We start from the raw sequence: 27465 nt of genomic DNA, 5'->3' as shown, positions 1-27465 counted from the left end.
TACTAAAATGGTCAGCCTTTTGAAATGCATAGTTCTGTGTTTTCAAACCAGAAAAATCATGTTTTCTTTATTCCTTCCAATCTGACATGTAAATGATTGACTGGCAAAGATCACATTACCAGTTGGTTAGACATTTATTGTTATGTTAGCATATATAGATTACAGTATACAGTTATTGACCTGGTTCGGGTTAGACTGTGGAAAGAGGGTTCTCAGTAAAAATGTACTCCAACATGTTTAGCTGATTGCTATTTGGTTTATTTTTCTTGTGTTCAATTCAAACAATTTGCAATCATTTGAGATTGGGTATAACAGTATAATTTCAGTCCCTGTCAATTGGACATGGAATTTATTGGTGTATAATTCAATTCCTGAACCAACAGGAATTGACATGGAATTGACACTAACCCATCACGTCTTGGCTGTCTTTCAGTTAAATTCCGCAGAGACGGAATTGGTTGACCCATCAGAGGCCTCTCTGCGGACGTCTGAGACCGATTGGGTGAAAGGCCGTCCTGTCTGTCTGTCTGTCTGTCCGTCCAACAGTCAGGTGTCTGAGGAATAGCATCCTCCATGCATGTGGCCAAAGAGCACTGTAGCGGCAGGACATCACAGGGCCACTCCCTCTGACAGGTCTGAGTGGTTGGAGCCATAGCTGATGGTGAATTCTGTGGGAACTGTGAGGAGCTGGCTGGGGCTGGGCACTTTACTGTCCTGAAGAAATATACAGTCAGAATAGCATAACATTACTTTAGACCAGGGTTTCCCAAACTCGGTCCTGGGGGCCCATCCTGGGTGCACGTTTTGGTTTTTGCCCTAGCACTACACCATTCAAATAATCAAAGCTTGATGATGAGTTGGTTATTTGAATCAGCTGTGTAGTGCTAGGGAAAAAACCAAAACGTGCACCCAGGATGGGCCCCCAGGACCGAATTCAGGAAACTCTGCTAGAACAATGCTAACACACAGGTAGGGACTACGGCTGAACTATTACAATATTATATGAATACTTTTACACAATACACATACTTTTACACACTACTATATTCTTTGGGAACTACATTACCTAACTGGGTGTGCAATGATAAGTGCTACAGCAGAAAATGGTTAACAAAAGAAAATATGATCGTGAATGTATGGAATCAAATTGTTATTTTCTTACGTCATCAAACTTTCTGTCACTGTAGATGTCGTTCTTGTCAATGAAAGTGAGCATGATCCAGTCACAGATAATGGAACACTGGAATGAATAAAAGTAATATATCAATGAATAACTAGGAGATGACACAACCATTTAAGGGAAACTGGTACAAACAGACTACATCAACACATACCACGACAGTGCTGAGAATCAAACTCACTATTCCAACAGATGTCATGGCTGTCACTGTGTTGATGATAGTTGGGATGATGCTGAATCGTCCAGCCTGGAGAGGAATTATTGCAGAAAATGAGATTGACAGAGTCCGTATCGCTTTATGTCACTGAGTAATCGTTCTTAACAACTGGTTATTGGGTAATTGAAGGATGTTGAAGGAGGAACTTCTTACATGTCCATGAACTATGACGTCCAGACGAATCCCGAAGGCCTTGATAAGTGTCCGGAACTCTTCTCCGTCCTTACTGTAATACTTGGCAAACCTACACCATATTATAAGTCAAGACCTGTATGCCTCTTCATAACCAAGTTACAGCAGAGATAGTCTTAAATGTTACAGCAGGTCATGTCAATGAGAAGGCAATAGTAAAGACATGATCGTATGCACTGGGCACCAAACCGAAGAAACCGGACTAAAACAGAGAGAAACCAACCTGACGAATAAGAAACACACGTTTCCTGGTTTATGTTGCGAAACATTTTGCTATAGTGTGCACTAATGAATACGACCCAGGCGTTCACAAGATGCTCTGAAGAGGCTCACCTGAAGTTGTAGCCAGAGCTGGGCAGGTTCTTCCGAAGATCCAGGCGACGGAAGGAGTACGTGGGGGTACACTCTGAGGGGTCCAGATCAAGGTCACACTTCCAGTTGATGAACACTCCAATCACTCCCCCCTGACAGGACACAATTGATGAGCTATCTAACTGAACCATTATTGCTGCTCTATCCAACACATCTTCTCGTTCCTCCTTAATGTGGATTGTTTCTATTAGTTTTGATTGCCATTATCTATTTAGCTACTTATTTCCATGAGCTATGAACACCGTCTGATTTTGAAACATCACACACACACACACACACACATTGTCAGAGACGTTAGACCTAGATCATGTGTTCTGTCGTTCATGTGAGCCCCGAATAACAAGGGTTCTCTATGCTTAATATGATTTGTAAAATGGGATATACAGTGTCACTGTCTGGATGTAGATTGCGGGTGTAAACGTACAGTCCTGCAGAGCTCGCTGAACTTCTCCCTGGCCTGTTCTGCGATGTAGCCCAGCCGGAAGATGGGGCAGTAGGGGTGTTTCTTCTCATTGTAATGACACTTATTCAGATATTTCTGCCCATTTCGTTTGTTTGGTTTGATGTTTCCTCTGCGAAAGAGATAAGAGAGAATTGCTTGCAGAAACAGTTGAGGCTGCATATTAACAGGGAAACAGTTCCCTTTACCCTTTACTGCTGTGTGTGTGTGTGTGTGTGTGTGTGTGTGTGTGTGTGTGTGTGTGTGTGTGTGTGTGTGTGTGTGTGTGTGTGTGTGTGTGTGTGTGTGTGTGTGTGTGTGTGTGTGTGTTGGTGAGGGGGTTCATACCTCAGCACTTTAAATTTGGGGAAATGGATGGCATTCTTGATGTAAACAGTGAAATTGATGGCCTCTGCCAATGCCGGCTCCCTGAAGGACACAACAGCAGATTTCTCTTTATTTTATTATTTTACAAGTGACATATTCCAGACGAGGGAGACAGTCGTTTTGTTTGTGACTGCCTACTATCTAAAATGTCATATTGATATTGACCCTCACCATATTGCGGCATAGTCCTCAATAGGACACCAGGTCTGAATCTCACAGGTCTTGAAGGTCTGGTTGTAGTAGGGAACACAGCGCCCAGTTCTCTGTCCTACAGGAAACACATCAGACTGAATGCATTAGCTGGACCATCTACTGACAGACAGATTCATAGAACTGGCTTAGTGGGACTTTTCACTTAGTTCCCTCTTTTTCCCTCTTTTTCAGTCCGTACCATTGCCATCAAAGTTCACTTCCCCTGAGATGCAGTCAGCATCCTTTGAGCAGTTGGCACGGGGAACGGTGAAATGCTAAGAAAAGAGGAAAGTATCATTGTTTAGACATTATCAGCTTTTCCCAGCTGTCCTGCTGTGGGGTGGTAGTGATACTGATACATCTTTATCACATTATCTTTTCCAGGAGACAGTAGAGTATGGAGCAAGGCACACAACTTAATATAAAGCCCTAGAATTGATCAATGTAAAATGACTGCAGTATTTTAATTGAGTTGTTTTCTTGGTTTCAGGAGAACACATGAGTGTCGGGAATGGTTGAGACCTCTCACCTCAGCACACGTGCCTTGCCTCTGGTTGTGTGTGACTTCTCGTCTCAGTATTGTGCTGATCACGTCACCGCCCTAGAGGTGAAATGCCACAGAGAAGAAAGTACAGTACAGTATATGATGGTGACTAATCACATAGGCTACATGTAGAAAACATACAGTATAGCTACATATTGCATCATCTTTTTGACATCTATTTTACCTATGATCCTTGCTTTATGATTAGAGCCAACGTGCGTGTTCACGATCGACTACATTGCAGTCGGTGACTGCAGACGTACTGATCTACAAATCATCTTGTTTCCTAAAGGACTCATTATTATTTGTAAATCAGTCCGTTTTCTTAATCAGTGATCATGCGACTGAGCAAAATGTACTGTACCAGTCAAAAGTTTGGGCTCACCTCTGAGGGTCGGACGTATTCCACCATGTCCAGGATGTGGTCCCCTTGCAGTGCTGTGCCTTTCATCTTAGTGTAGACTGAGCTCTCTGGCCTCGTCTCACTGTCCTGATAGGCTTTCTGACTGATAAAGACATACCTGTAGAAGGGTGATATGACAGCCACAGATTAACTTCTGTTCTGTGGACAAATTCAGTCTTTCCAAGTGATTTTAATTGTACTTTAATGCATGCCCACACTTTTGGGCTTTATGATATACTGATGACTTTGAGGCAGACTTAAAAATGTGAAACTTGATTTAAAATGTTTGAAAAAACGGAATATTATGTTTATGGGTAGACAGACACAAATCTCCTTCAAAAGGACCATTAGGAAAACGAAAATCGATGAAAATTGGCCTACTTGGATCACATTACACAATGAAGGCCAGTGAGACTACAGCTGTCCGTCTTGACCACAGCAATCGTTATGTGCTTACCATCAATTATGCTGTCTATTTGTTTTGCGATTTAATTGCGAGTGAAAGGTATTTCCTCACCACAAAGTGGCTATTCTCAGCAAATTATTCATTTCACATCACAGTGTTATGGGTAGTATAGCTATTGAAAGCAAAAAATATGGGTCCACTGACAGAACATTTGATCTGAGCATAAAAGTCAACCAATGTTTTTTGTTTAAGTTATCATTCTTTACTTCTTATGCTTTCCAAAACCAGACTTAACATTGCCTTGTTAAGCACAGTATCTGCAATATCCAAGGCAGGTCATAGATAATGCAGCATAAATACTCAATCACAACAACAAAAAACAGGATAGTTACACACCAAGACAAAACTATTTAAAATGGTATATTTGTATGCATGCATAAACAGGAGGCCAATACTTACCAGATGAAATAGGTGATCACAAGAAACTGAACCCCCCTATATATGACTCCAAGTTTTTGGTTTTTAACCACCATTACCTTCGGGGTCTCATAGTCCCAGAAACCAAGAAAATAATCCTTAATAAACTCAAGCAGTCCCATTATGATTTCTGAGTTTATCAGCTGTCTGTTCAGATGTGAGGTCCTGAGTGACTTGTTCCCAGATACTTCCAAGTTTATGCAATGAGTCAGAGTCAGAGTCAGTCTCTCTCTCTCTCTCTCTCTCTCTCTCTCTCTCTCTCTCTCTCTCTCTCTCTCTCTCTCCCTCTCTCTCTCTCTCTCTCTCTCTCTGCCTCACCCCCTGTAGTACTGTTCTCAATAATACATAGCATAAAATTGATTAGGATGCACAGTTTTATTCCTGATGGTTTATTTATGTGTGTATGTGTGTGTGCGTGTGTGTGTGCGTGTGCGTGTGGGTACAGTACCAGTCAAAAGTTTGGACACACCAACTCATTCAAGGGTTTTTCTTTATTTTGACTATTTTCTACATTGTAGAATAATAGTGAAGACATCAAAAGTATTAAATAACACATATGGAATCATGTAGTAACCAACAGAAAATAGATTTGACATTTTAGATTGTTCAAATAGCCACACTTTGCCTTGATGACAGCTTTGCACACTCTTGGCATTCTCTCAACCAGCTTCACCTGGAATGCTTTTCCAACAGTCTTGAAGGAGTTCCCACATATGCTGAGCACTTGTTGGCTGCTTTTCCTTCACTCTGCAGTCCAACTCATCCCAAACCATCTCAATTGGGTTGAGGTTGGGTGATTGTGGAGGCCAGGTCATCTGATGCAACACTCCATCACTCTCTTTCTTGGACAAATAGCCCTTACACAGCCTGGAGGTGTGTTGGGTCAGTGTTCTGTCTAAAAACAAATGATAGTCCCACTAAGAGCAAACCAGATGGGATGGCGTATCGCTGCAGAATGCTGTGGTAGCCATGCTGGTTACGTGTGCCTTGAATTCTAAATACATCACTGACAGTATCACCAGCAAAACACCCCACACCATCGCACCTCCTCCTCCATGGGAACCACACATGCGGAGATCATCCGTTCACCTACTCTGCATCTCAAAAAGACACAGCGGTTGGAACCAAATGTTTTATATTTGGACTCATCAGACCAAAGAACAGATTTCCACTGATCTAATGTCCATTGCTTTTGTTTCTTGGCCCAAGCAAGTCTCTTCTTATTATAGGTGTCCTTCAGTATTGGTTTCTTTGCAGCAATTCGACAATGAAGGCCTGATTCACACAGTCTCCTCTGAACAGTTGATGTTGAGATGTGTCTGTTACTTGAACTCTGTGAAGCATTTATTTAGGCTGCAATTTCTGAGGCTGGTAACACTAATGAACTTATCCTCTGGGTCTTCCTTTCCTGTGGCGGTCCTCATGAGAGCCAGTTTCATCATAGCGCTTGATGGTTTTTGCGACTGCACTTGAAGAAAAGTTCTTGAAATGTTCCGTATTGACTGACCTTCATGTCTTAAAGTAATGATGGACTGTCATTTCTCTTTGCTTATTTGAGCTGTTCTTGCCATAATATGGACTTGGTCTTTTACCAAATAGGGCCACCTTCTGTATACCACCCCTACCTTGTCACAACACAACTGATTGGCTCAAATGCATTAAGAAGGAAAGAAATTCTATAAATTTACTTTTAACAAGGCACACATGTTAATTGAAATCCATTCACGGTGAATACCTCATGAAGCTGGTTGAGAGATGACTAAGAGTGTGCAAAGCTGTCATCAAGGCAAAGTGTGGCTACTTTGAAGACTATAAAATATATATTGATTTGTTTAACACTTTTTTGGTTACTACATGATTCCATATGTGTTGTTTCATAGTTTTGATGTCTTCACTATTATTGTACAATGTAGAAAATAGTAAAAATAAAGAAAATCCCTTGAATGAGTAGGTCTGTCCAAACTTTTGGCTGGTTGTGTGTGTTTGAATGAATTATGAATGAATTCTTCAAAATCAAACTCACTTCCAATGAATAGATAGACACACATGGGTCATCCAAATTTGACTGATTTACTTTTACGTTTTATGTCTTTTATATTCAGGCTTTAAAATGGACAGCTTGAGGTGTCGGGGTCCTGCGAGTTTATACCGTGCATGTCACACAACACGTGCATCAGCCACGGTGTTCTTTCGTGGTGGTTGTGTTTACATGATTGTCTAGAGAAGTAAAACCATTTAAAAAAAGTAATTTATAGAGTAACACGAAAATATCTGTTCTAAATGGGGGGTCTACAGAAAAAGAAGGTACGGTTGTCACTGTTTGTCAAATTAATTATCCAACGATTTTGCTAGCTACAGTAGTTTTATCTGAGCACAGCATTAAATGGCTATGATTTTACTTTAGGCCGAACATGTTTAGCTAGCTGTTACTAGTTAGATGTAAAACTATAATCTTGCTAAAAATCACTTTAAAAAAATAGATTGCTTGCATGAAACACGTCTTTGTACTCAACTATTGTAGTTCTACGTGGGTCGAGTCATATGCCGTTGATTCAGATTTTCAACCCTTCTATGCTAGCTAGTTAACGTTAGCCTAGCTGCTACGGTAGTACGATACATCTTCACCTGGTGAATAAAAAAGACAGTAGTAAATAGTGATAAAAGATGTGCAGAACATTGTCAGCATCAAGCATTTTGCTATTTAGTATGGTTACAGGTGTTGTAGTAACAATCTAAGAATGACATCCTCGCTAAAAGCCCGTTTTCTCCAATACCCTACATCTTTTACTGTCTTCATGTCTTGTGAGTAACTGTAAACCCATTTGTCTTCAGTATGAGAGGGGCTCTGCCACCAACTACATCACAAGGAACAAAGCCCGCAAGAAGCTGCAGCTAAGCCTGGCAGATTTCAGGTACTGGGTAACGTTGCTACTGACCCACCACAACTTGGGTCGTATTCATTAGTACGCACTGTAGCAAAAGTTTTACAATGGAAAATACGTGTTTTGTGAGTTGTAGGCCCTCCTGGTTTCAGTCCGTTTTCTTCCCTGTGGTGTCTGGTATAAACAGCCTTGTACTCTGGTTGTGAATAGAATCGCATGGTTGCCTCTGGTATTAGTTTCTGCTATGCCAAATTGAGTCTGCATCTATGTCCTGTGTTCCACAGACGCCTGTGTATTCTGAAAGGCATCTACCCTCATGAGCCTAAGCACAAGAAGAAGGTGAACAAGGGTTCCACGGCACCTCGCACATTCTACCTGCTCAAAGACATCCGGTTCCTCCTGCACGAGCCCATCGTTCGAAAGTTTAGAGAGTACAAGGTAATTTTTTATACTAGTGTTTTGACTACTATATAGACATGTTTGTTTATTGACATTTTTGTACCATACAGTGAATTTTCAGTCCATTATTTTCAAATCAAGGGGCAAATCTAGTAAGGCTGCCTTGTCCTGTTCTGTCTCTGCTAGGTGTTTGTGCGTAAACTGAGGAAGGCATATGGAAAGGCAGAATGGACAGGGGTGGAGAGACTGAGAGATAACAAGCCTGGCTACAAACTGGACCACATCATCAAGGAGAGGTGAGGTCTCAATCCACTGCAGTGCCAACTGAAAACAGGAGATGGCAATGTTGAGCATATAATTACATACACTGAATGTACAAAGTATTAGGAACATTTGGATCTTTCCACGACAGTGAATCCAGATGTAAGCTCTGATCCTGTATTGCCACCTGTTAAATCCACTTCAATCAGTGTAGATGAAGGGGAGGAGACAGGTTAAAGAAGGATTTTAAAAACTTGAGACACGGAATGTGTATGTGTGTCATTCAGAGGGTAAGAGGGCAAGACAAAATATTTAAGTGCCTTTTGAACAGGGTATGGTAGTAGGTGCCAGACGCACCAGTTTGTGTCAAGAACTTCACGCTTCTGGATTTTTCATGCTCAACAGTTTCCCGTGTATATCAAGAATGGTCCACCACCCAAAGTACATCCAGCCAACTTGACACAACTGTTGGAAGCATTTGAATCAATCTGGGCCACTATCCCAGTGGACAACTTTCGACATCTTTTAGAGTCCGTGTCCCGATGAATTGAGGCTGTTCTGAGGGAAAATGGGGGAGCAACTCAATATTAGTAAGGTGTTCCTAATGTTTTCTACACTCAGGGAATAGAAAATAGGCAGTGACTGCCAATACTGACTTTTTGCTCCCGCCTATCTGGAAGCCTTTTTCTCAAAGCTAGATCACGTTCTGTGCATGTTATTTTACGCACACTATGTAGGGCTGGGCGGTATACCGTATTTTACGATATACCGGTATTGATGCATGGACTGTTTTGGGTTTTTACTTTACCTTCTATATCTGTAGTTGAATGTTATAGTTTACTCCGCTACTTGAGGTCTCTCTCCGCTCTCTCTCCATGTTACTTTCCACACAGAACTTGCCTTGCCCACTGTCACTCAAGGAGTGCCCTTTTTGTTGGTCGACTGAGACACTTGCTTTCAGTCTGTCTGGCCAATGCACCACATGCAGCAATGTTGATGACTACAATGCTTTTTAATATAAATCCATGAGCATTCTATAATAACATGATTCAATTCTTATATCTGCTAAAGCTAGATTGTCTTTTCTTAGCATGTTGTGGCTAAGTTGTGTTAGCTCCTAATAACTAGTAAACTGGCTAAATGTACTGAGTCAGATTAAACAGGGCTAGCTATAGAGCCTGAAAATACCAGTGACGATGTAGGCCTAAATCAGCATGTTGATTGTGCAACAGTATCTTCTAAATGAAAGAGGAGTATGCACAGCATAAATGTTAGCTACATGAAGTAGCTAAGATAACGTTTTAATGTTGCCAAAGATTATAGGGTCCCCTAGGAAGCACTGACCAACACTTTGCTTCCTACCCTGTCACAATAACTCCTCTGGCATTTTCATTTGTTGTCATGTCAATTAACACTGTATTCAAAGTGCCCACTATCTTCTAACTGTAGAATTATAATAATCAGTATTTTTCCATGATTCCAACAGTTCACCCCAGTGTTTTGAACTAAATCGCAATTGAAACATTTGGTTAAAAATATGCCTTTTTGCCCCCCCATATCGTGCAGCCCTACATGGCAGTGTGGAAATGATCTCAAATGAGTGGGGGAAATGTATGAAAATGCAGGGAATTATTTTTGTTTGTAGTTTTAATTGAACAGTATTAAACAATTAAATAGAGATCATTGAAATCACATAGAATGTATGTGTTTCCACCATAGGGTCACGCACTACTTATAGAAAATGTGTAACTTTTATTATTCAAAAACATAGTCATACCGTAAATGTATTTTTTAAATACCGTGAGAGCACATTTTGGCTATGTCGCCCAGCCCTTACCCTATGTAGCTGCTGTTCATGATGGACTGTCGTTTCTCTTTGCTTATTTGAGCTGTTCTTGCCATAATACGGACTTGGTCTGTTACCAACATGACGTTACCCCTCCATATCAATGAGGGAAGCAGCACTGAGCAGAAGCTATGAATGCAGCAGAGCGGGCAGCAGCTACGTAAAAATAAAAATCCTGCACGTGCACTGAGATCTCCATATCAATAGCTATGGCAAGTGACAAGATCTCTATGGTGTTAAGCCCTGTTTACGGCTCATGTCAACATAACATTTGTAAAGGATGTCCTACATTTCTGATGAGGGTTATGTTTGGGTCTATTTGTGTGCCAGGTACCCCACTTTCATCGATGCCCTCCGTGACATTGACGACGCCCTCTCCATGTGCTTCCTGTTCTCCACTTTTGCCCGCACGGGGAAGTGCCACGTACAGACCATCACGCTATGCCGACGCCTCACTGTGGAGTGGATGAACTATGTAGTCACATCTCGCTCTCTCAGGAAGGTATGGCTTTAACATGACTGGACAGGGGTGCAGCCATGGGTGGGCCCGGGAGGGCTTAGGCCCATCCACTGGGGAGCCAGGCCCAGCCAATCAGAATTTGTTTTTACACACACACTCCTCAGGACCTCTCCAACCCCTCCTCAAATGATCCTGCAGGTGAAGAAGCCGGATGTGGAGGTCCTGGGCTGGTGTGGTTACACGTGGTCTGCGCTTGTGAGGCTGGTTGGACGTACTGCCAAATTCTCTAAAACGACAGTGGCGGCAGCTTATTGTAGAGAAATGAACATTAGATGATCTGGCAGGAGCGCTGGTGGACATTCCTGCAGTCAGCATGCCAATTGCACGCTCCCTCAATTTGAGACATATGTGCCATTGTGTTGGTTGACACAACTGCACATTTTAAAGTGGCCTTTTATTGTCCACAGCCCGAGGTGCACCTGTGTAATGATCATGTTTAATCAGCTTCTTGATATGCCACACCTGTCAGGTGGATGGATTATCTTGGCAAAGGAGAAATGCCCACTAATGGTGACGTAAACGAATTTGTGCCCAAAATAAATAAATTAGCTCATGACACATGGGACCAACACTTGCCGTTTTTAATATTTTTGTTCAGTGTACTTATAGACTTAGCAGTGTTAGCCTATTAAGTGTTGTGAAAGCAATTTTGGAGTGGTTAGTTAACATTGAATTAGTCTGAATGAGATACATGCTCTTTAGAAAAGAGAATTGCTGGTATTCCGCAGTACACTTGACATTGTTTTGCTTTCCCTGGCAGGTTTTCCTCTCCATCAAGGGGATTTACTATCAGGCAGAGGTCCTTGGACAGCTCATCACCTGGCTCGTACCCTACCAGTTTGCCCATGACGTAAGTGCTGAGTCATATCACAGCAGCTCAAAAAGCCATTTTCTTTTTTGTTTTTTGCTTTTATACTTCAGATTTTTATAGATTTTTCCACTAATGTACAGAAATTCACCATAGAAAAATGTATACAAAAACAATGCAAAAGACCGGGGTTCAGGGATACATTGTGTACAATATTCCCATCACAACGTACATACAGTTGTCATAACCACATTTAGTAATTAATGTCCCATTACTGAGCCTCAAACCGTATCCATTTCTCCCATCTGGCCTCAAACTCGTTTTCCCTTATTTCTTAACAAATAAGATATCTTTTCCATATAGATTTATTGTATAATGGCTAACGAATCATATAGTTTGGGAGGATCTAATTTATACCTTTTTTGTTTGTTATAGCTTTCTTACTAGTTGCAAGAAGGTTCCTAATCATATACTATTCACATCCCCTTATTTCATCCTGTACATTTCCTAGGTAGACAACAAAGTCCTAGGCACACCATAGCCCAGGATGTCTTTAATAGTAGGACACACGTTATCCCAAAACACATTCTTTGCATTTCCAGAAGATATGATAGTGGTTAGCTCCCATGTGTCCACACATTCTCCAACACATTTGTTGCGTACAAAGTTTACTCTTAATTTTAGCTGTAATAAAGAATCAAGTCAGGTTCTTCCAATGTAACTCTGTCCATATTCTTGAATTAGTGGTTGCCTGTTGTTGTACACGTTCTTCCACTCATCACCTGAGATTAAAGTGGATTCATTTTTCAAAAATGTCCTTGATCTACAACATTGAGTTTTCTTTACTTTCTAGCAAGTCGTGGTACAATACTGAGATTACCCTAAATTTACTTGCCTTATATGCTTTACTAATTGCTCTCAACTCCATTTTAGTCCATGGGTGAGTTTATATGCTTTAGCTCCTTTGATATAGTAATCCATTTAACTGTAAGTATCTAAAAAAAAAAAAAATCCTGGTTTTGTATGTTGCCTTGAGTTTTCAGTATCTAAATCTTCCCATTCTCAACAGTGGTACATAATGCTGTTATACCCTGATTAACTCTGATCATATGTGCCAGATGTGCATATGATGTCAAATTTACATCATCACAATTCTTCTCCAATTTGTGTTTCCAGACCATATCAAACCAAATATCTAACGTGAATGTTGTTATTGGGTCCAATATGTCCTCCATGGTCTTATTTCCTTATCTCCCACCAACGTTTGGGTTGGCTTTCCCGTTATGCTCCTCGCTATATCCTTCCATATTGCACAATAACTTTGATCACACCATTAAACTATGGATCTGAGTTTGCTGCATAGAAATATTCTCTCAGGTTGGGTAGTACCCGACCTCCTTTATCCTTGGGAAGTTGCAATGTGTAGTATCTAATCCTAGGTTTTTTGCCATCCCAGATAAATCTCGATATCAGTTTGTCCCATACTCTATATTGACTTTGAGGTTTTATAAATGGAAGAGATTGGAGTGAGTACAATATTCATACTTCTATTCTGGAGCTGAAATCCAATTGTACCATGGACCATCTCAAAACGCCTCTCTTGATCTACATTTATATGGTCGAGGTTCGCTTTGTATATCTTCGAGGGAATATTTGGTTGAAATCACACCCAAGTATTTAAATGATTTGGAATTCCACTTCAAACCAAATTTGGTTTTCATTTCTGGAGAAGAAGTTATGTCAGGATCTGCGTTTTTAAGCGCCTTCAATTTATATCCAGAATAATGACCATATTCCTGTAATAGATTCATCAGCTTAGGGAAACTTGCCTCTGGGTTATTCAAGTACACTATGACATCATCTGCAAATAGTCAAATGATGTTCCTCTCCCACAGTGAAAACCCCTAGGTTCTCTCTCTAATTGCCTGCGCTAGAGGCTCTATATACAGGGTGAAAAGTGTGGGCGACAAGCAGCAACCCAGTCGTGTGCCTCTTTGAGATTAATCTTGTTTGTCAAATTCCCATTCACCTTTTATTCCAGCTTTCGGATTCTGATAAATGACTTTGATGCATAGAAATGTCCAATTCACACAATCAAAGCCTTCTCTGCATCTAGGCTAACCAAAGCTTCACTTTCCTCCCATTTTTGAATAGCATTGATAAAATGTAAAGTCCTTAATATTGTCTTGTTTGAGACAACCCTTAATGAATCCAGTTTGGTCTTAATCAATCATATCTGGCATGAACTTCTCAAATCTCTTGGATATAATTGAGGTATAGAGTTTATAATCTACATTTAAAATTGACACGGCAGTAGCTATTACATAATTATTTCTTTGCCTTTTGGTTATTGAAATAATAGCTTTCTTCCACGATGTGGGAGTAAGGCCCTCATTCAAGGTCCAATTGAAAGGTGATCTGAGCAATGGGGTCAATTCCGCAAAGGGTTTGTACCACTCTGATAGGAATCCGTCGCTCCCTGAAGATGTTGTTTTTAAGTCTAGTAACTGCACTCACCTCTGTAATGGGTGCCGTGAGCGCATCATTCAGTTTTTTTCCCCCCTAATAAATTGCAAATTTAGAGAATTGAGAAACTACTAGATTATATCCTCATCTGCTGTGGGTGGTTGAGTATAGAGGTCGACAGATTATGATTTTCCAATGCCGGTACCGATTATTGGAGGACCAAAAAAGCCACTCCCGATTTAATTTTTTCAATTTTTATACCTTTAAAAAAAAATGTTTTATATATAATATATATATTTTTTATTATAAAATGTATTTTTATTTGTAATGACAATTACAACAATACTGAATGAACATTTATTTTAACTTAATATAATACACCAATAAAATCAATTTAGCCTCAAATAATGAAACGTGTTCAGTTTGGTTTAAATAATGCAGAACAAAGTGTTGGAGAAGAAAGTAAAAGTGCAATATGTGCCATGTAAGAAACTAACGTTTAAGTGCCTTGCTCAGAACATGAAAGCTGGTGGTTCCTTTTAACATGAGTCTTCAATATTCCCAGGTAAGATGTTTTAGGTTGTAGTTATTATAGGACTATTTCTCTCTATACGATTTGTATTTCATATACCTTTTTGACTATTGGATGTTCTTATAGGCACTTTACTATTGCCAGTATAACAGTATAGCTTCCGTCCCTCTCCTCGCTCCTACCTGGGCTCAAACCAGGAACACATCAACAACAGCCACCCTTGAAGCAGCGTTACCCATGCAGAGCAAGGGGAACAACTACTCCAAGTCTCAGAGCGAGTGACGTTTGAAAGCTATTAGCGTGCACCCCGCTAACTAGCTAGCCATTTCACATCGGTTACACCAGCCTAATTTTGGGAGTTGATAGGCTTGAAGTCATAAACAGTGCAATGCTTGAAGCATTGCGAAGAGCTTCTGGCAAAACGCGCGAAAGTGCTGTTTGAAATGCTTTGCTTACGAGCCTGCTGGTGCCTACCACCGCTCAGTGCTCTATCAAATCATAGACTTAATTATAATATAATAAACACACAGAAATACGAGCCATAGGTCATTTAATATGGTCGAATCCGGAAACTATTATCTCGAAAACAAAATGTTTTCTTTCAGTGAAATACGGAACCGTTCCGTATTTTATCTAACGGGTGGCATCCATAAGTCTAAATATTCCTGTTACATTGCAGAACCTTCAATGTTATGTCATAATTATGTAAAATTCTGGCAAATTGGTTAGCAATGAGCCAGGCGGCCCAAGCTGTTGCATATACACTGACTGCGTGCAATGAACGCAAGAGAAGTGACACAATTTCACCTGGTTAATATTGCCTGCTAACCTGGATTTCTTTTAGCTAAATATGCAGGTTTAAAAAATATTTACTTGTGTATTGATTTTTAAGAAAGACATGTTTATGGTTAGGTACACGTTGAAGCAATGACAGTCCTTTTTCGCGAATGCGCACCGCATCGATTATATGCAACGCAGGACAGGCTAGATAACTACACATGGTTGATATTACTAGTTTAACTAGTGATTTGTTTTTTATAAGAAGTTTAATGCAAGCTAGCAACTTACCTTGGTTTCTTACTGCATTCGCATAACAGGCAGGCTCCTCATGGAGTGCAATGTAAAGCAGGTGGTTAGAGCGTTGGACTAGTTAACCGTAAGGTTGCAAGATTGAATCCCCGAGCTGACAAGGTAAACATCTTTGTTCTGTCCCTGAACAAGGCAGTTAACCCACCGTTCCTAGGCCGTCATTGAAAGTAAGAATGTGTTCTTAACTGACTTGCCTAGTTAAATAAAGGTGTAAAAAAATTATCGGCAGTGGCGAATTTGCCAATCTTGGTGTTCTCTGGCAAATGTCAAACGTCCTGCACGGTGTTGTGCTGTAAGCACAACCCCCACCTGTGGACGTCGGGCCCTCATACCACCCTCATGAAGTCTGTTTCTGACCACCTGCAGAACCACTCCTTTATTGGGGGTGTCTTGCTTATTGCCTATAATTTCCACCTGTTTTCTATTCCATTTGCACAACAGCATGTGAAATGTATTGTCAATCAGTGTTGCTTCCTAAGTGGACAGTTTGATTTCACAGAAGTGTGATTGACTTGGAGTTACATTGTGTTGTTTAAGTGTTCCCTTTATTTTTTTGAGCAGTGTATATCTGTGTATTCGTCTAGCTAGCAGTCTTGTAGCTTTACGGCCCCCCTCATGAAATCTGTTTTAAAATTGTTACTAAGAATATCATCTATTTTTCTCCTTGTTTCTTTAATTTGTTGTGGATCAATGGATTGAGTGATCTTTTCTTTTTGTTCCATACCTTCCAGCTTCTTAATCAAATTCTGATATATATAGCCAATCTAGCTTTCTTCTGGAATCTTGTAAGTGTGATTTAGTTTCGCACAAATGACAACCTTCACTGCATCCCATAGAATATTAGGATTCAACTTATCATTTTCCTCTATACATCTCCTTATTTTTATTTGATTTACCATTGAATGTGAGAATTGAGCTAGGCCATCTCCACACGGTATTTATTTTCCTACGGTTTAGATGTATGGCCATAGAAATGATACTATGTATGGTCTGATACATCAGATATCCCAGACCCACATTCCTTCACACTATACCTATAGATTATTTTCTCTGAGAATGGAGTGAGACATTGCTTCAAGGTAAATTTAAGTTGATGCTGCTAATTGTGGGTAAATTAGAGGAACTTGCTAAGCGTACGTGGCAATGGCTCTCCTTAACATTGACTCTACAATGCAAGCTTTCAGGCATAATTATCTATCCTTTCTCCCCCAGCACCCAACAGATGTGGACTACAGAGTAATGGCCACCTTCACAGAGATGTACACTACCCTCTTTGGCTTCATTAACTTCCGCCTCTACCAGACCCTCAACCTGGTCTACCCGCCCAAGGTAACCCAGTACCTGGCCTTAACTTGCATCGTGTTCATTACGCAACAAGCGGAAGAAAACGGACTGAAACCGGGAGGGGCTAACGGAAGTTAAATAAGAAATGCTTGTTTTTGTTTTCCGTTGCAAAACATTTTGCTACGGTGTGCCCTAATGAATACGATCCCGGTGAACCATTTCAGCTATCTCGCGTCACAAGTGGCGCCTTTTTGTAACCATGTTCTTTTTGTCGATGAACATTATATTGTCTTGTAGTATACAGAGATTGTTGGCCTGCTAGTTGTCTGTCTGCGCTGTTGCTAACTCCACCCATCTCTCCAGCTGGACAGCAAAGCTGAGTCGGAGCTGAAGGCAGAGCACGAGGAGGACTATGCTATGGACTCAGAGAGCTACTTGGAGGTGGGCCTTTTCATCACTGTTATGGATTGGCACAAATCAATGAGTAAACTAAATATTAACTTGAGGATTCCTGTATATGTCGGACAGGACGACATCCCTCTTTATTGATCTGGGCTACCAGCCCGTCCTTGATGGTACTCTTATCAGTAGAAATGTGTTTTTAAGCTGTGTGTAAACTGAACCTGTGAGTTTCATGCTCTAAACAGAAACTGTCAGCCCTGAGTGCCAGCCTGGCACGGGTGGTTGCCACCGTAGAGGAGGAGGAGAACCAGCTGGACAATTTCCCTACCGAGGAGGTAAGGAGACACTGAATAAGCTATCTACCAGGTGGTCGGGAGTGTTATGACCAATGCCTCCCACGTTCACCTTTCATTCCTTCTGTTTAGAAAGCCCTTTCTTTCCCAAATCTTTGTGGGTGGAGGAACTATTTGTAGCGCACCCTCGTCGATAAATCGATAGTTCCGATACAAAAGTCGTCGTCGGTATTTGACGTTGATGTTCTTTGTAAATCATTGTTAGGCAATTTGAAGATGGGATAAAAATAGCTGCTTGAACTAATTGCTCACAGAAAGGCCAAACATACAGGCAACACTCTGAAAATCAGTGGGTCTATAGAGAGAGGCTCACGTTTTTCCCCGGTGGATTCACCTCATTAGCAGTGTTAGACTGGGCAGCACTCCTCTATGACTACAAGCTGTTTTATAAACAACATGATGCAACCAAACCATCCCTTTAACTGCCTGTGTACCCTTCTAAAAGCTTTTCCTGTCTCCTCCTTTCACCCACACCGTCTGTCTTTCTTCAGGAGGACCAGGAGAATATGCAGGCCAGAGAGAAGGAGCAGAAAGAGCAGGAGGCCCAGAAAAGGCTTTTTGAGGGGCTCAAGTTCTTCCTGAACAGGGAAGTTCCCAGAGAGTCATTGGCTTTTATCCTGAGGTGAGAACCAGCCCAGTGCCACAGACATTATGGCACCCTGGGAAGTAAAAGCAAGCCAAAGCTTTTGGGGATGGTTTCCATGCCACACCGCACCTCAAAGGGGAGCTTTGACGCACCATGAAGTGAACCATTTTTTAAAAAAAATTTTTTAATCTCCATCCCTCTGTCTGCCAGGTGTTTTGGTGCCGAGGTGTCCTGGGACAAGTCTCTTTGTATCGGTGGCACCTATGAAGTGACCGACGAGACAATCACTCATCAGATTGTAGACAGGCCTGACATGGACAAGCAGTACATCAACAGGTGAAGGGAACCCGACGGTTCATATAACTTTATCTGCAGTCATTACAGTCGTTGCCAATGTCTTGCCATTCATTCAAAATCTTTGCATGATCTTTGGGAAAAAATAATACAACCCACGCCCCTCGTTCAAATCACCAGATTTTATTTCAGCCAGGGCTATTTACAGACCAAAGTGTTTTGTTGCCCGGCTGCTAACTGTTGCTCTGGTTGGGGGGTTTCCTTCTCCTTCAGTCCCCCCTCAGAGATGGGCTCAGCTCATCCCCACAATGCCCCCTTTCAAAGGGGCTCTTCCTGCTCTGGCTGCTCAAAGGCCCCTGTTATCCAGGGCTTCCAGGGGGTGGAGTCTGTGGGCAGAGCCACGTGTGACAGTTCTTGTCCCCGTTATCGCTCTTCGTAGAGCTTAGCTTTAAACAGGGTACATAATGCCGACACTATGGGCCTGTTAACCCTGTCCAGACCTTTGTCTTCAGCTGTTGTGATCATCTCACCTTGCCAATGTGTGAATGGTCTCAAATCTTTTTGGAATGTTTAAATGTTACATTCAAAGGTGGATTGGGTTGACTGACGGTATACATTTCCCAATGGAGCCCACCTGGCACAATGGAATAGTCCCATGGGTGCCAACTCCGCCCATCTGGCACTCCAGACCGTCTGGATCAAAAACTTAAAGTATTTGAAGGAAAACGGCTATTATTTGAACACAGTTTGATCCATATCTGTGTAGTAACCTTGGGTCGTAAAGGAGGCAGGCAGGTGTGTAACTGTAACCGTGTGTCTGGTGGTCGTGTCCTGCTCCAGGTACTACATCCAGCCCCAGTGGGTGTTTGACTCAGTCAACGCCAAGATGCGCCTGCCCGTTGAGGACTACTTCCTGGGGACGATGCTGCCGCCCCACCTCTCGCCCTTCGTGGAGGAGAAGGACGGCGACTACGTGCCCCCGGAGAAGTTAAAGCTCATGGCCCTGCAGCGCGGGGAGAAGCCCGGTAAGAGCTGAGCAGAGCTAGACTCAAAAAAAGTAGTGCACTGTAGCGGGAATAGGGTGCAACCTACAGTTAACCGCCAAAATAAAAGACATTGCAACATAGTGTCTTAACATAAATCTTCCATAATATTCCAACCGGACAATTCCAATGTTTTCAGAAAAGAAAAGGAACACGGCTAACTCCCACGTGAACGCGCGCCTCTGAGCTCATGTCATTTTCTCACTCATCTACTTCCAGGAGCTCTTATTCTATCCATATTCACAGTAGAAGCATGAAACAATGTTCTAAAGACTGTTGACATCTAGTGGAAGCCTTAGGAAGTGCAAAATTAACCCTAAGTCACTGTATAGCAATCACTTGAAAAACTACAAACCTCAGATTTCCACACTTCCTGGTTGGATTTTTCTCAGGTTTTTGCCTGCCACATGAGTTCTGTTATACTCACAGATATCAAACGGTTTTAGAAACTTCAGAGTGTTTTCTAACCAAATCTATTAACCTCTCTGGGCTAGGCGGGACGAATTCGTCCCACCTACGTAACAGCCAGTTGAAGCCTGTGGCGCGATTTTCAAAACCTTAAAAATCCTATTACTTCAATTTCTCAAACATATGACTATTTTACAGCTATTTAAAGACAAGACTCTCGTTAATCTAACCACACTGTCCGATTTCAAAAAGGCTTTACAACGAAAGCAAAACATTAGATTATGTCAGCAGAGTACCAAGCCAGAAATAATCAGACACCCATTTTTCAAGCTAGCAATAATGTCACATAAACCCAAACCACAGCTAAATGCAGCACTAACCTTTGATGATCTTCATCAGATGACACTCCTAGGACATTATGTTATACAATACATGCATGTTTTGTTCAATCAAGTTCATATTTATATCAAAAACCAGCTTTTTACATTAGCATGTGACGTTCAGAACTAGATACCCCGCAAACTTCCGGGAATTCGCTAACATTTTACTAAATTACTCACGATAAACGTTCACAAAAAGCATAACAATTATTTTAAGAATTATAGATACAGACCTCCTCTATGCACTCGATATGTCCGATTTTAAAATAGCTTTTTGGTGAAAGCACATTTTGCAATATTCTAAGTACATAGCCCAGGCATCACGGGCTAGCTATTTAGACACCCGGCAAGTTTAGCACTCACCATAATCATATTTACTATTATAAAAGTTTGATTACCTTTTGTTGTCTTCGTCAGAATGCACTCCCAGGACTGCTACTTCAATAACAAATGTTGGTTTGGTCCAAAATAATCCATCGTTATATCCGAATAGCGGCGTTTTGTTCGTGCGTCCCAGACACTGTCTGAAATGGTAAATCAGGGTCGCGCGCATGGCGCAATTCGTGACAAAAAAATCTAAATATTCCATTACCGTACTTCGAAGCATGTCAACCGCTGTTTAAAATCCATTTTTATGCCATTTTTCTCGTAAAAAGCGATAATATTCCGACCGGGAATGTCCATTTAGCTAAACAGAGGAAAGTAAACAAAGCTTTTGGTCGACGCGGGCACGAGCCTGAGTCTCACAGTACTGTAACCAGCCACTACCCAAACGCGCTACTTTGTTTCAGCCAGAGCCTGCAAAGCCACGATTCAGCTTTTTACCGCCTTCTGAGACCCTATGGCAGCCGTAGGAAGTGTCACGGGACAGCTAAGATCCTCACTCTTCAATAAACAGAGACAAGAAGAACGACACCTTGTCAGACAGGCCACTTCCTGAATGAAACCTTCTCACATTTTTGCCTGCCAAATGAGTTCTGTTATACTCACAGACACCATTCAAACAGTTTTAGAAACTTTAGGGTGTTTTCTATCCATATGTAATAAGTATATGCATATTCTAGTTACTGGGTAGGAGTGGTAACCAGATTAAATCGGGTACGTTTTTTTATCCGGCGGTGTAAATACTGCCCCCTAGCCCTAACAGGTTAATAATATGCATATCCTACCTTCTGTGCCTGAGTAGCAGGCAGTTTAATTTGGGAAGGCTTTTTTATCCGGATGTCTAAATACTACCCCCTACCCTAGAGAAGTTAATAGGGCTTTGGGCTCATTGTTTCAATGCACCTTGGTATAGATTCTACAAGTATCTGGAAGTCTATGGGAGGGATGGGACACTGTTCTTCCACAAGAGATTACATCATTTGGTGTTTTGAAGTGGAAAACTGTCTCAGGCGCTGCTCTAGAATCTCCCGTAAGTGTTCAGTTGTGTTGAGATCTGGTGACTGAGATGGCATATGGTTTACATCATTTTCATGCTCATCCAACCATTCAGTGACTACTCGTAGGGCCCTATAAAATCTGCATTGCAGATCGAAACCAGATTTTTTAAACTGAATAAATTGTTGAACGAAAGAAATCGAGTAAATGTATTGAACTTATTCGAAAATGCATTAATTTGCCCAATATTATTATCTTAAGACATGAACAAAAATGCATCAGTGATTTGTATTTTCCTTTCTGAACATTCTGAAGAGGCAACGGCGCAGGAATACTCGTCTGTCTGCGCGTTTGTCTACCACTTTTTGTAGCCGTTAGCGATGAGGCTAATGTAATGACAACCGTCTTATGTTAATTAAATGTTTACTACAAAGTAGCCTATGCCTACCTGGCAGAATATTATTATTTGCATCAATCCAGTGGCCATTTGTTTAGCAAACTCTGCAATCACATGAGTGCTACAGAAACATCACTAACCAAACAACGGTCTCTGGCTGGTGCTCATTTTAATCCACATTTCTTCGATTTTTACCCTCGAGGTCTCCTGATGTGGTTTAAGCATTGTTGTGGACTTGGAACAGCCAATTTTGTGGATGGGGGCATTGTCATCCTATTGGGGCATAGCCATGGTGGCCAAAATAGTGGCCTGCTGAGCATTTTTATACATGAGATTGGGATTGTAATTCCTTAATTAATTTAGGAACCACACCTGTGTGGATGCGCCTGCTTTCAATATACTTTGTATCCCTCTCTGCTTCCCATGTTTCTGCACCTGCATGATGGATGTTGCGTTCAACTAAAATGTTCAACCATTTTTTCTTTTTTAAATATCAGTACAAGAAGAGGATGGAAGAGGAAGAGGATGAAGACGAAGAAGAAGAGGATGACGATGTGGACGATGAAGAGTTCACCGAGGAGAAGAATCTGAAGAAGATGGAGGATACGCGAGCCCAGGGCAAGGTGAGAGAATCCTAGCAGTCTCTAGACCAGGGTTCCCCAACTGGTGGCCCACGGGCCAAATTTGGCCTCGGGTGATTTGATCTGCCCCCCTCCCCCAAGTTTTCAACAAAATATATACATTTAAAGTCTGCTACAAGTGGTTTCAATTTTGAATATTTTTTTTAATAATAAATAATATTCTCACATAATAGGGGGAGATATTTGATCATATAGAAATTTAAGCAAGGTTTTGAAATTGTTTTAGTCAAATATTATATCAGTTTGGGTTTCCTCCGGTCAATTTGCAGTCTAAAAATTATTTAGACTTATGTTCCTGACCATCCACTCAAGAATCAACCCGTGGCTGAATCTAGATGATCCCTCCTTTACAGTTTTACCATCTGAATGGCCTGTTTCATCTAACATAAAACATTATCGTAAGGCGTAGTGCACCATAGTGCCATTTTGGACACACCCTTAGATGTATCTTTTCTCTCCTGTCCCTGCAGACTTTGTCGGTGAAGGTGACCCCCGGCAAAGTGAAACCCTGGGAAACTGGTTCCGTGGGGAACAAGGTGCGGCTTGAGCAGGAGGAGAAGGCAGAGGAGAAGCGTCTGGCCATCATGATGATGAAGAAGAAGGAGAAGTACCTGTACGACAAGATCATGTTTGGCAAGAAGAGGACGACCCGAGAGGTGAGTCCCCTCCGCTGCGCACCGGCCAAACCGACATAGCACTTCACATGACATCACTGCGTCCCGTTGCCTGTCGATGGAAAGATATTTACATAGATACAGTGCTGTGAAAAAGTATTTTCCCCCTTTCTGATTTTCTCTATTTTAGCATATTTTTCAGATCTTCAACCAAAACCTAATATTAGATAAACCTGAGGGAATAACACAAACAGTTGTTGTTGATTAGTCTCTCACGTCGCTGTGAAGGGATTTTGGCCCACTCTTCCATGCAGAGCTTCTTTAACTCTGCGACATTTGGGTGTTTTCGAGCATAAAATGCACGTTTCAGGTCCTGCCACATCTCAATCAAGACAATGATCCAAAACACACAAGCAAGTCTACATCAGAATGGCTGTAAAGCTACACATTTCAAGTTTGAATGGCCAAGTCGAAGTCCAGACCTAAACCTGATTTGCGCTGTTGTGGCAGGAACTGAAACGAGTAGTTTATGCAACAAAAAAAACCAGTAACTCCGGAACCACACGAGCGTAAGGGGGTAATTACTTGTTCACACGGGCATTGGTTCCTTCTTAAATGTGTTTATTAAATAAATCAAATAAGTAACACATTTTGTTATTTGTTCACTCATGTTTCCTTTATCTAATATAAGGTTTTAGTTGAAGGTCTAACAATTAGTGTCAAAAATAGAGAAAGTCAGTAAGGGGGCAAATGCTTTAAGACGCCGCACATCACCGTGTCAGACGCCGCACATCACCGTGTCAGACGCATTAGTACATTTGCCTCGGGAACAGCTAGTCTCACAGCCATATTAATATACATGGAGGTAGAGGATCAGGCCTGGCATTTTGGGATAACTGGCAGTGTACTTTCCACTAGGCTGCTATCTTTGTGCCTTGTACCTACCTATTGAGCTGTAGGGCTAATGATTAACAGGGTTTGAATAGCCAGGCCCTGGAAACCGTGCACGCTAAAACAATAGCCCTTTTAGAGGGCATGTCACCTTGGTTGCACACTCATGAATTCTCGATTTACTGCGCTGTTCATTAACTCGATCTACTTTCCCCTCGCAGGTTAACAAGCTGACGGCGAAGAGAAAGGCCCACGAAGACGCCAGCAAGGCTCAGAAGAAGCAGAAAAAAGCCAAGAAACAGTAGCCGCTTGACACTGGATATTCATCAAGGACAATTTTTTTTGTATTTGTATGGTCGTTGATCATACAAGGTTGAAACTCATAGGTTTATTCAGAAAAAGTTGGTCCCATTGAATATGATGAGTGTTAACACCATGTGGTCACGCGTAGTGGCAGGTGGAGGAGTCACATTGTTGTGAAATATTATCCACCCTGCCTCAACCATCGCGAGGTGACTTTGCTTTGTTCTTATGTGTGAACTCAGATATTCTGGTCAGTACTCTATACCTGAATTCCCCCCCCATGATTCACCCTATTTTTAATCTATGGCATGTGTAATTAAAGGTGGTTCTGAGTACTTTAGTAGAATAACTTGTTGGTGTCATCAGACAAATTTAAATTTGTATGAAGCTTACCCTGACAAACATTTTGTATTGCCTAAAAAGTGACTCTTTGCTTGATATGTAATTCAAATAAATTGTTCATGGACTTTTTTGGGGGTTCAAGTTGGCCCACTTTTAACTTGAGGGGGGTAAATGTGCGGCAGCAATGCACACGGCAGGGCTTAGTTACCCCTATCAACCTGTCACTTATGTCCAATCTTTCTTTGTTTTACGCGTTAAGGCTTGTTCTGAAGACTTTCCTTCATGAAAGTTTAAGTGGGGCAGATCCTTTGGATTAAAATTCTTGCATCAGTGTCCATTGTACTGAATTACTTACTGTTACTTCTAGTCACTGCTGCTCACTGGGAGTCAAATTCTCCTGAGTTTGGCGGGGCTTGAATAATACACTGCTCAAAAAAATAAAGGGAACACTTAAACAACACAATGTAACTCCAAGTCAATCACACTTCTGTGAAATCAAACTGTCCACTTAGGAAGCAACACTGACAATACATTTCACATGCTGTTGTGGAAATTATAGGCAATTAGCAAGACACCCCCAATAAAGGAGTGGTTCTGCAGGTGGGGACCACAGACCACTTCTCAGTTCCTATGCTTCCTGGCTGATGTTTTGGTCACTTTTGAACGCTGGCGGTGCTTTCACTCTAGTGGTAGCATGAGACGGCGTCTACAACCCACACAAGTGGCTCAGGTAGTGCAGCTCATCCAGGATGGCACATCAATGCGAGCTGTGGCAAGAAGATTTGCTGTGTCTGTCAGCGTAGTGTCCAGAGCATGGAGGTGCTACCAGGAGACAGGCCAGTACATCAGGAGATGTGGAGGAGGCCGTAGGAGGGCAACAACCCAGCAGCAGGACCGCTACCTCTGCCTTTGTGCAAAGAGGAGCAGGAGAAGCTCTGCCAGAGCCCTGCAAAATGACCTCCAGCAGGCCACAAATGTGCATGTGTCTGCTCAAACGGTCAGAAACAGACTCCATGAGGGTGGTATGAGGGCCCGACGTCCACAGGTGGAGGTTGTGCTTACAGCCCAACACCGTGCAGGACGTTTGGCATTTGCCAGAGAACACCAAGATTGGCAAATTCGCCACTGGTGCCCTGTGCTCTTCACAGATGAAAGCAGGTTCACACTGAGCACATGACAGACGTGATGCTGCCTGCAACATCGTCCAGCATGACCGGTTTGTCGGTGGGTCAGTCATGGTGTGGGGTGGCATTTCTTTGGGGGACCGCACAGCCCTCCATGTGCTCGCCAGAGGTAGCCTGACTGCCATTAGGTACCGAGATGAGATCCTCAGACCCCTTGTGAGACCATATGCTGGTGCAGTTGGCCCTGGGTTCCTCCTAATGCAAGACAATGCTAGACCTCATGTGGCTGGAGTGTGTCAGCAGTTCCTGCAAGAGGAAGGTATTGATGCTATGGACTGGCCCGCCCATTCCCCAGACCTGAATCCAATTGAGCACATCTGGGACATCATGTCTCGCTCCATCCATCAATGCCACGTTGCACCACAGACTGTCCAGGAGTTGGCGGATGCTTTAGTCCAGGTCTGGGAGGAGATCCCTCAGGAGACCATCCGCCACCTCATCAGGAGCATGCCCGGGCGTTGTAGGGAGGTCATACAGGCACGTGGAGGCCACACACACTACTGAGCCTCATTTTGACTTGTTTTAAGGACATTACATCAAAGTTGGATCAGCCTGTAGTGTGGTTTTCCACTTTAATTTTGAGGTTGACTCCAAATCCAGACCTCCATGGGTTGATAAATTGGATTTCCATTGATTATTTTTGTGTGATTTTGTTGTCAACACATTCAACTATGTAAAGAAAAAAGTATTTAATAAGATTATTTCTTTCATTCAGCTCTAGGATGTGTTGTTTAAGTGTTCCCTTTATTTTTTTGAGCAGTATATATTGGTGCCGTTGTGATACTGGTTTGTCTAGAATGATGGTTTGTTGACAACCGTAGCATGTTAGCTTAGCCTAACCCAGCTATGGACAGAAGTGACTACATAGCAGGTTAAGAGCCCTAATGCAGTAGTTTAGGAGAATGGAAAAGGGTTAGGCTCTAGCTAATATGCTGAAGTTGTCAACTTTATTTTTCGACGTGACAACTAGATGGCGCTGTACTGGTAGCCACAACCATAAGAACCATCAGTCTCGACCAATGACTGTGTATGAATGGACAAACCCATCGATCACATGGCCCCATTCATTGCTATGTGAAGATAGTGCCTTTTGAAGGCAAGGAAGTCAGTTTGAGCAACTAAGATGGTGTTTCATGGGGTAGAGTTTCAAGACGACATGCACAGTTTGAGTTAGTCCAGGAAGTGACGTTGCAGGCTAGTTTGGTGCTGCCCTCTCCTTGAGTATCTCCAGTCGAAGGTTGACCGTGGTGCTGCCAGTAGCAACTGAATAATCCTTAACTTCTTCTGTGTGTTATTTTGAAATAACCGGTTCAAGGACATACATCTGGTGTAATAGAAGCAATTATTGGTA

The 27465-nt window shown here is 42.0% G+C and overlaps 2 protein-coding genes across 2 annotated transcripts; one reads left to right on the top strand and one right to left on the bottom strand.

Annotated features, from left to right (window-relative positions):
* Positions 1 to 115: 115 nt before the first annotated feature.
* On the bottom strand, positions 116 to 4998 carry LOC106580269 (P2X purinoceptor 2). The gene is made up of 12 exons (XM_014161090.2): positions 4792 to 4998; positions 3909 to 4044; positions 3509 to 3580; positions 3179 to 3254; positions 2959 to 3055; positions 2749 to 2829; positions 2386 to 2533; positions 1923 to 2053; positions 1551 to 1641; positions 1362 to 1427; positions 1163 to 1240; positions 116 to 714 (listed from the first exon to the last, which is right to left on the bottom strand). The coding sequence occupies exons 1-12, from the start codon at positions 4929 to 4931 to the stop codon at positions 610 to 612; spliced, it is 1221 nt and encodes a 406-aa protein (XP_014016565.1). The 5' UTR covers positions 4932 to 4998; the 3' UTR covers positions 116 to 609.
* Positions 4999 to 6983: 1985 nt separating this feature from the next.
* pes (pescadillo) lies at positions 6984 to 25263 on the top strand. Its single transcript, NM_001139866.1, is given in 16 exon segments — positions 6984 to 7113; positions 7642 to 7721; positions 7976 to 8129; positions 8277 to 8386; positions 10528 to 10699; positions 11478 to 11567; positions 16825 to 16941; positions 17260 to 17337; positions 17544 to 17633; positions 18143 to 18273; positions 18448 to 18573; positions 19372 to 19556; positions 22637 to 22651; positions 22653 to 22762; positions 23251 to 23436; positions 24507 to 25263. Coding segments are annotated over 16 exon segments (1752 nt in total). The 5' UTR covers positions 6984 to 7089; the 3' UTR covers positions 24591 to 25263.
* Positions 25264 to 27465: the final 2202 nt, after the last annotated feature.

This window comes from Salmo salar, chromosome ssa20, assembly GCF_905237065.1.
Source record: "Salmo salar chromosome ssa20, Ssal_v3.1, whole genome shotgun sequence".
In the NCBI taxonomy this organism is placed as follows: Eukaryota; Metazoa; Chordata; class Actinopteri; order Salmoniformes; family Salmonidae; genus Salmo; species Salmo salar.
The sequence above is the reverse complement of the archived record's forward strand: the minus strand, read 5'-3'. Positions and strand labels throughout refer to the sequence as shown.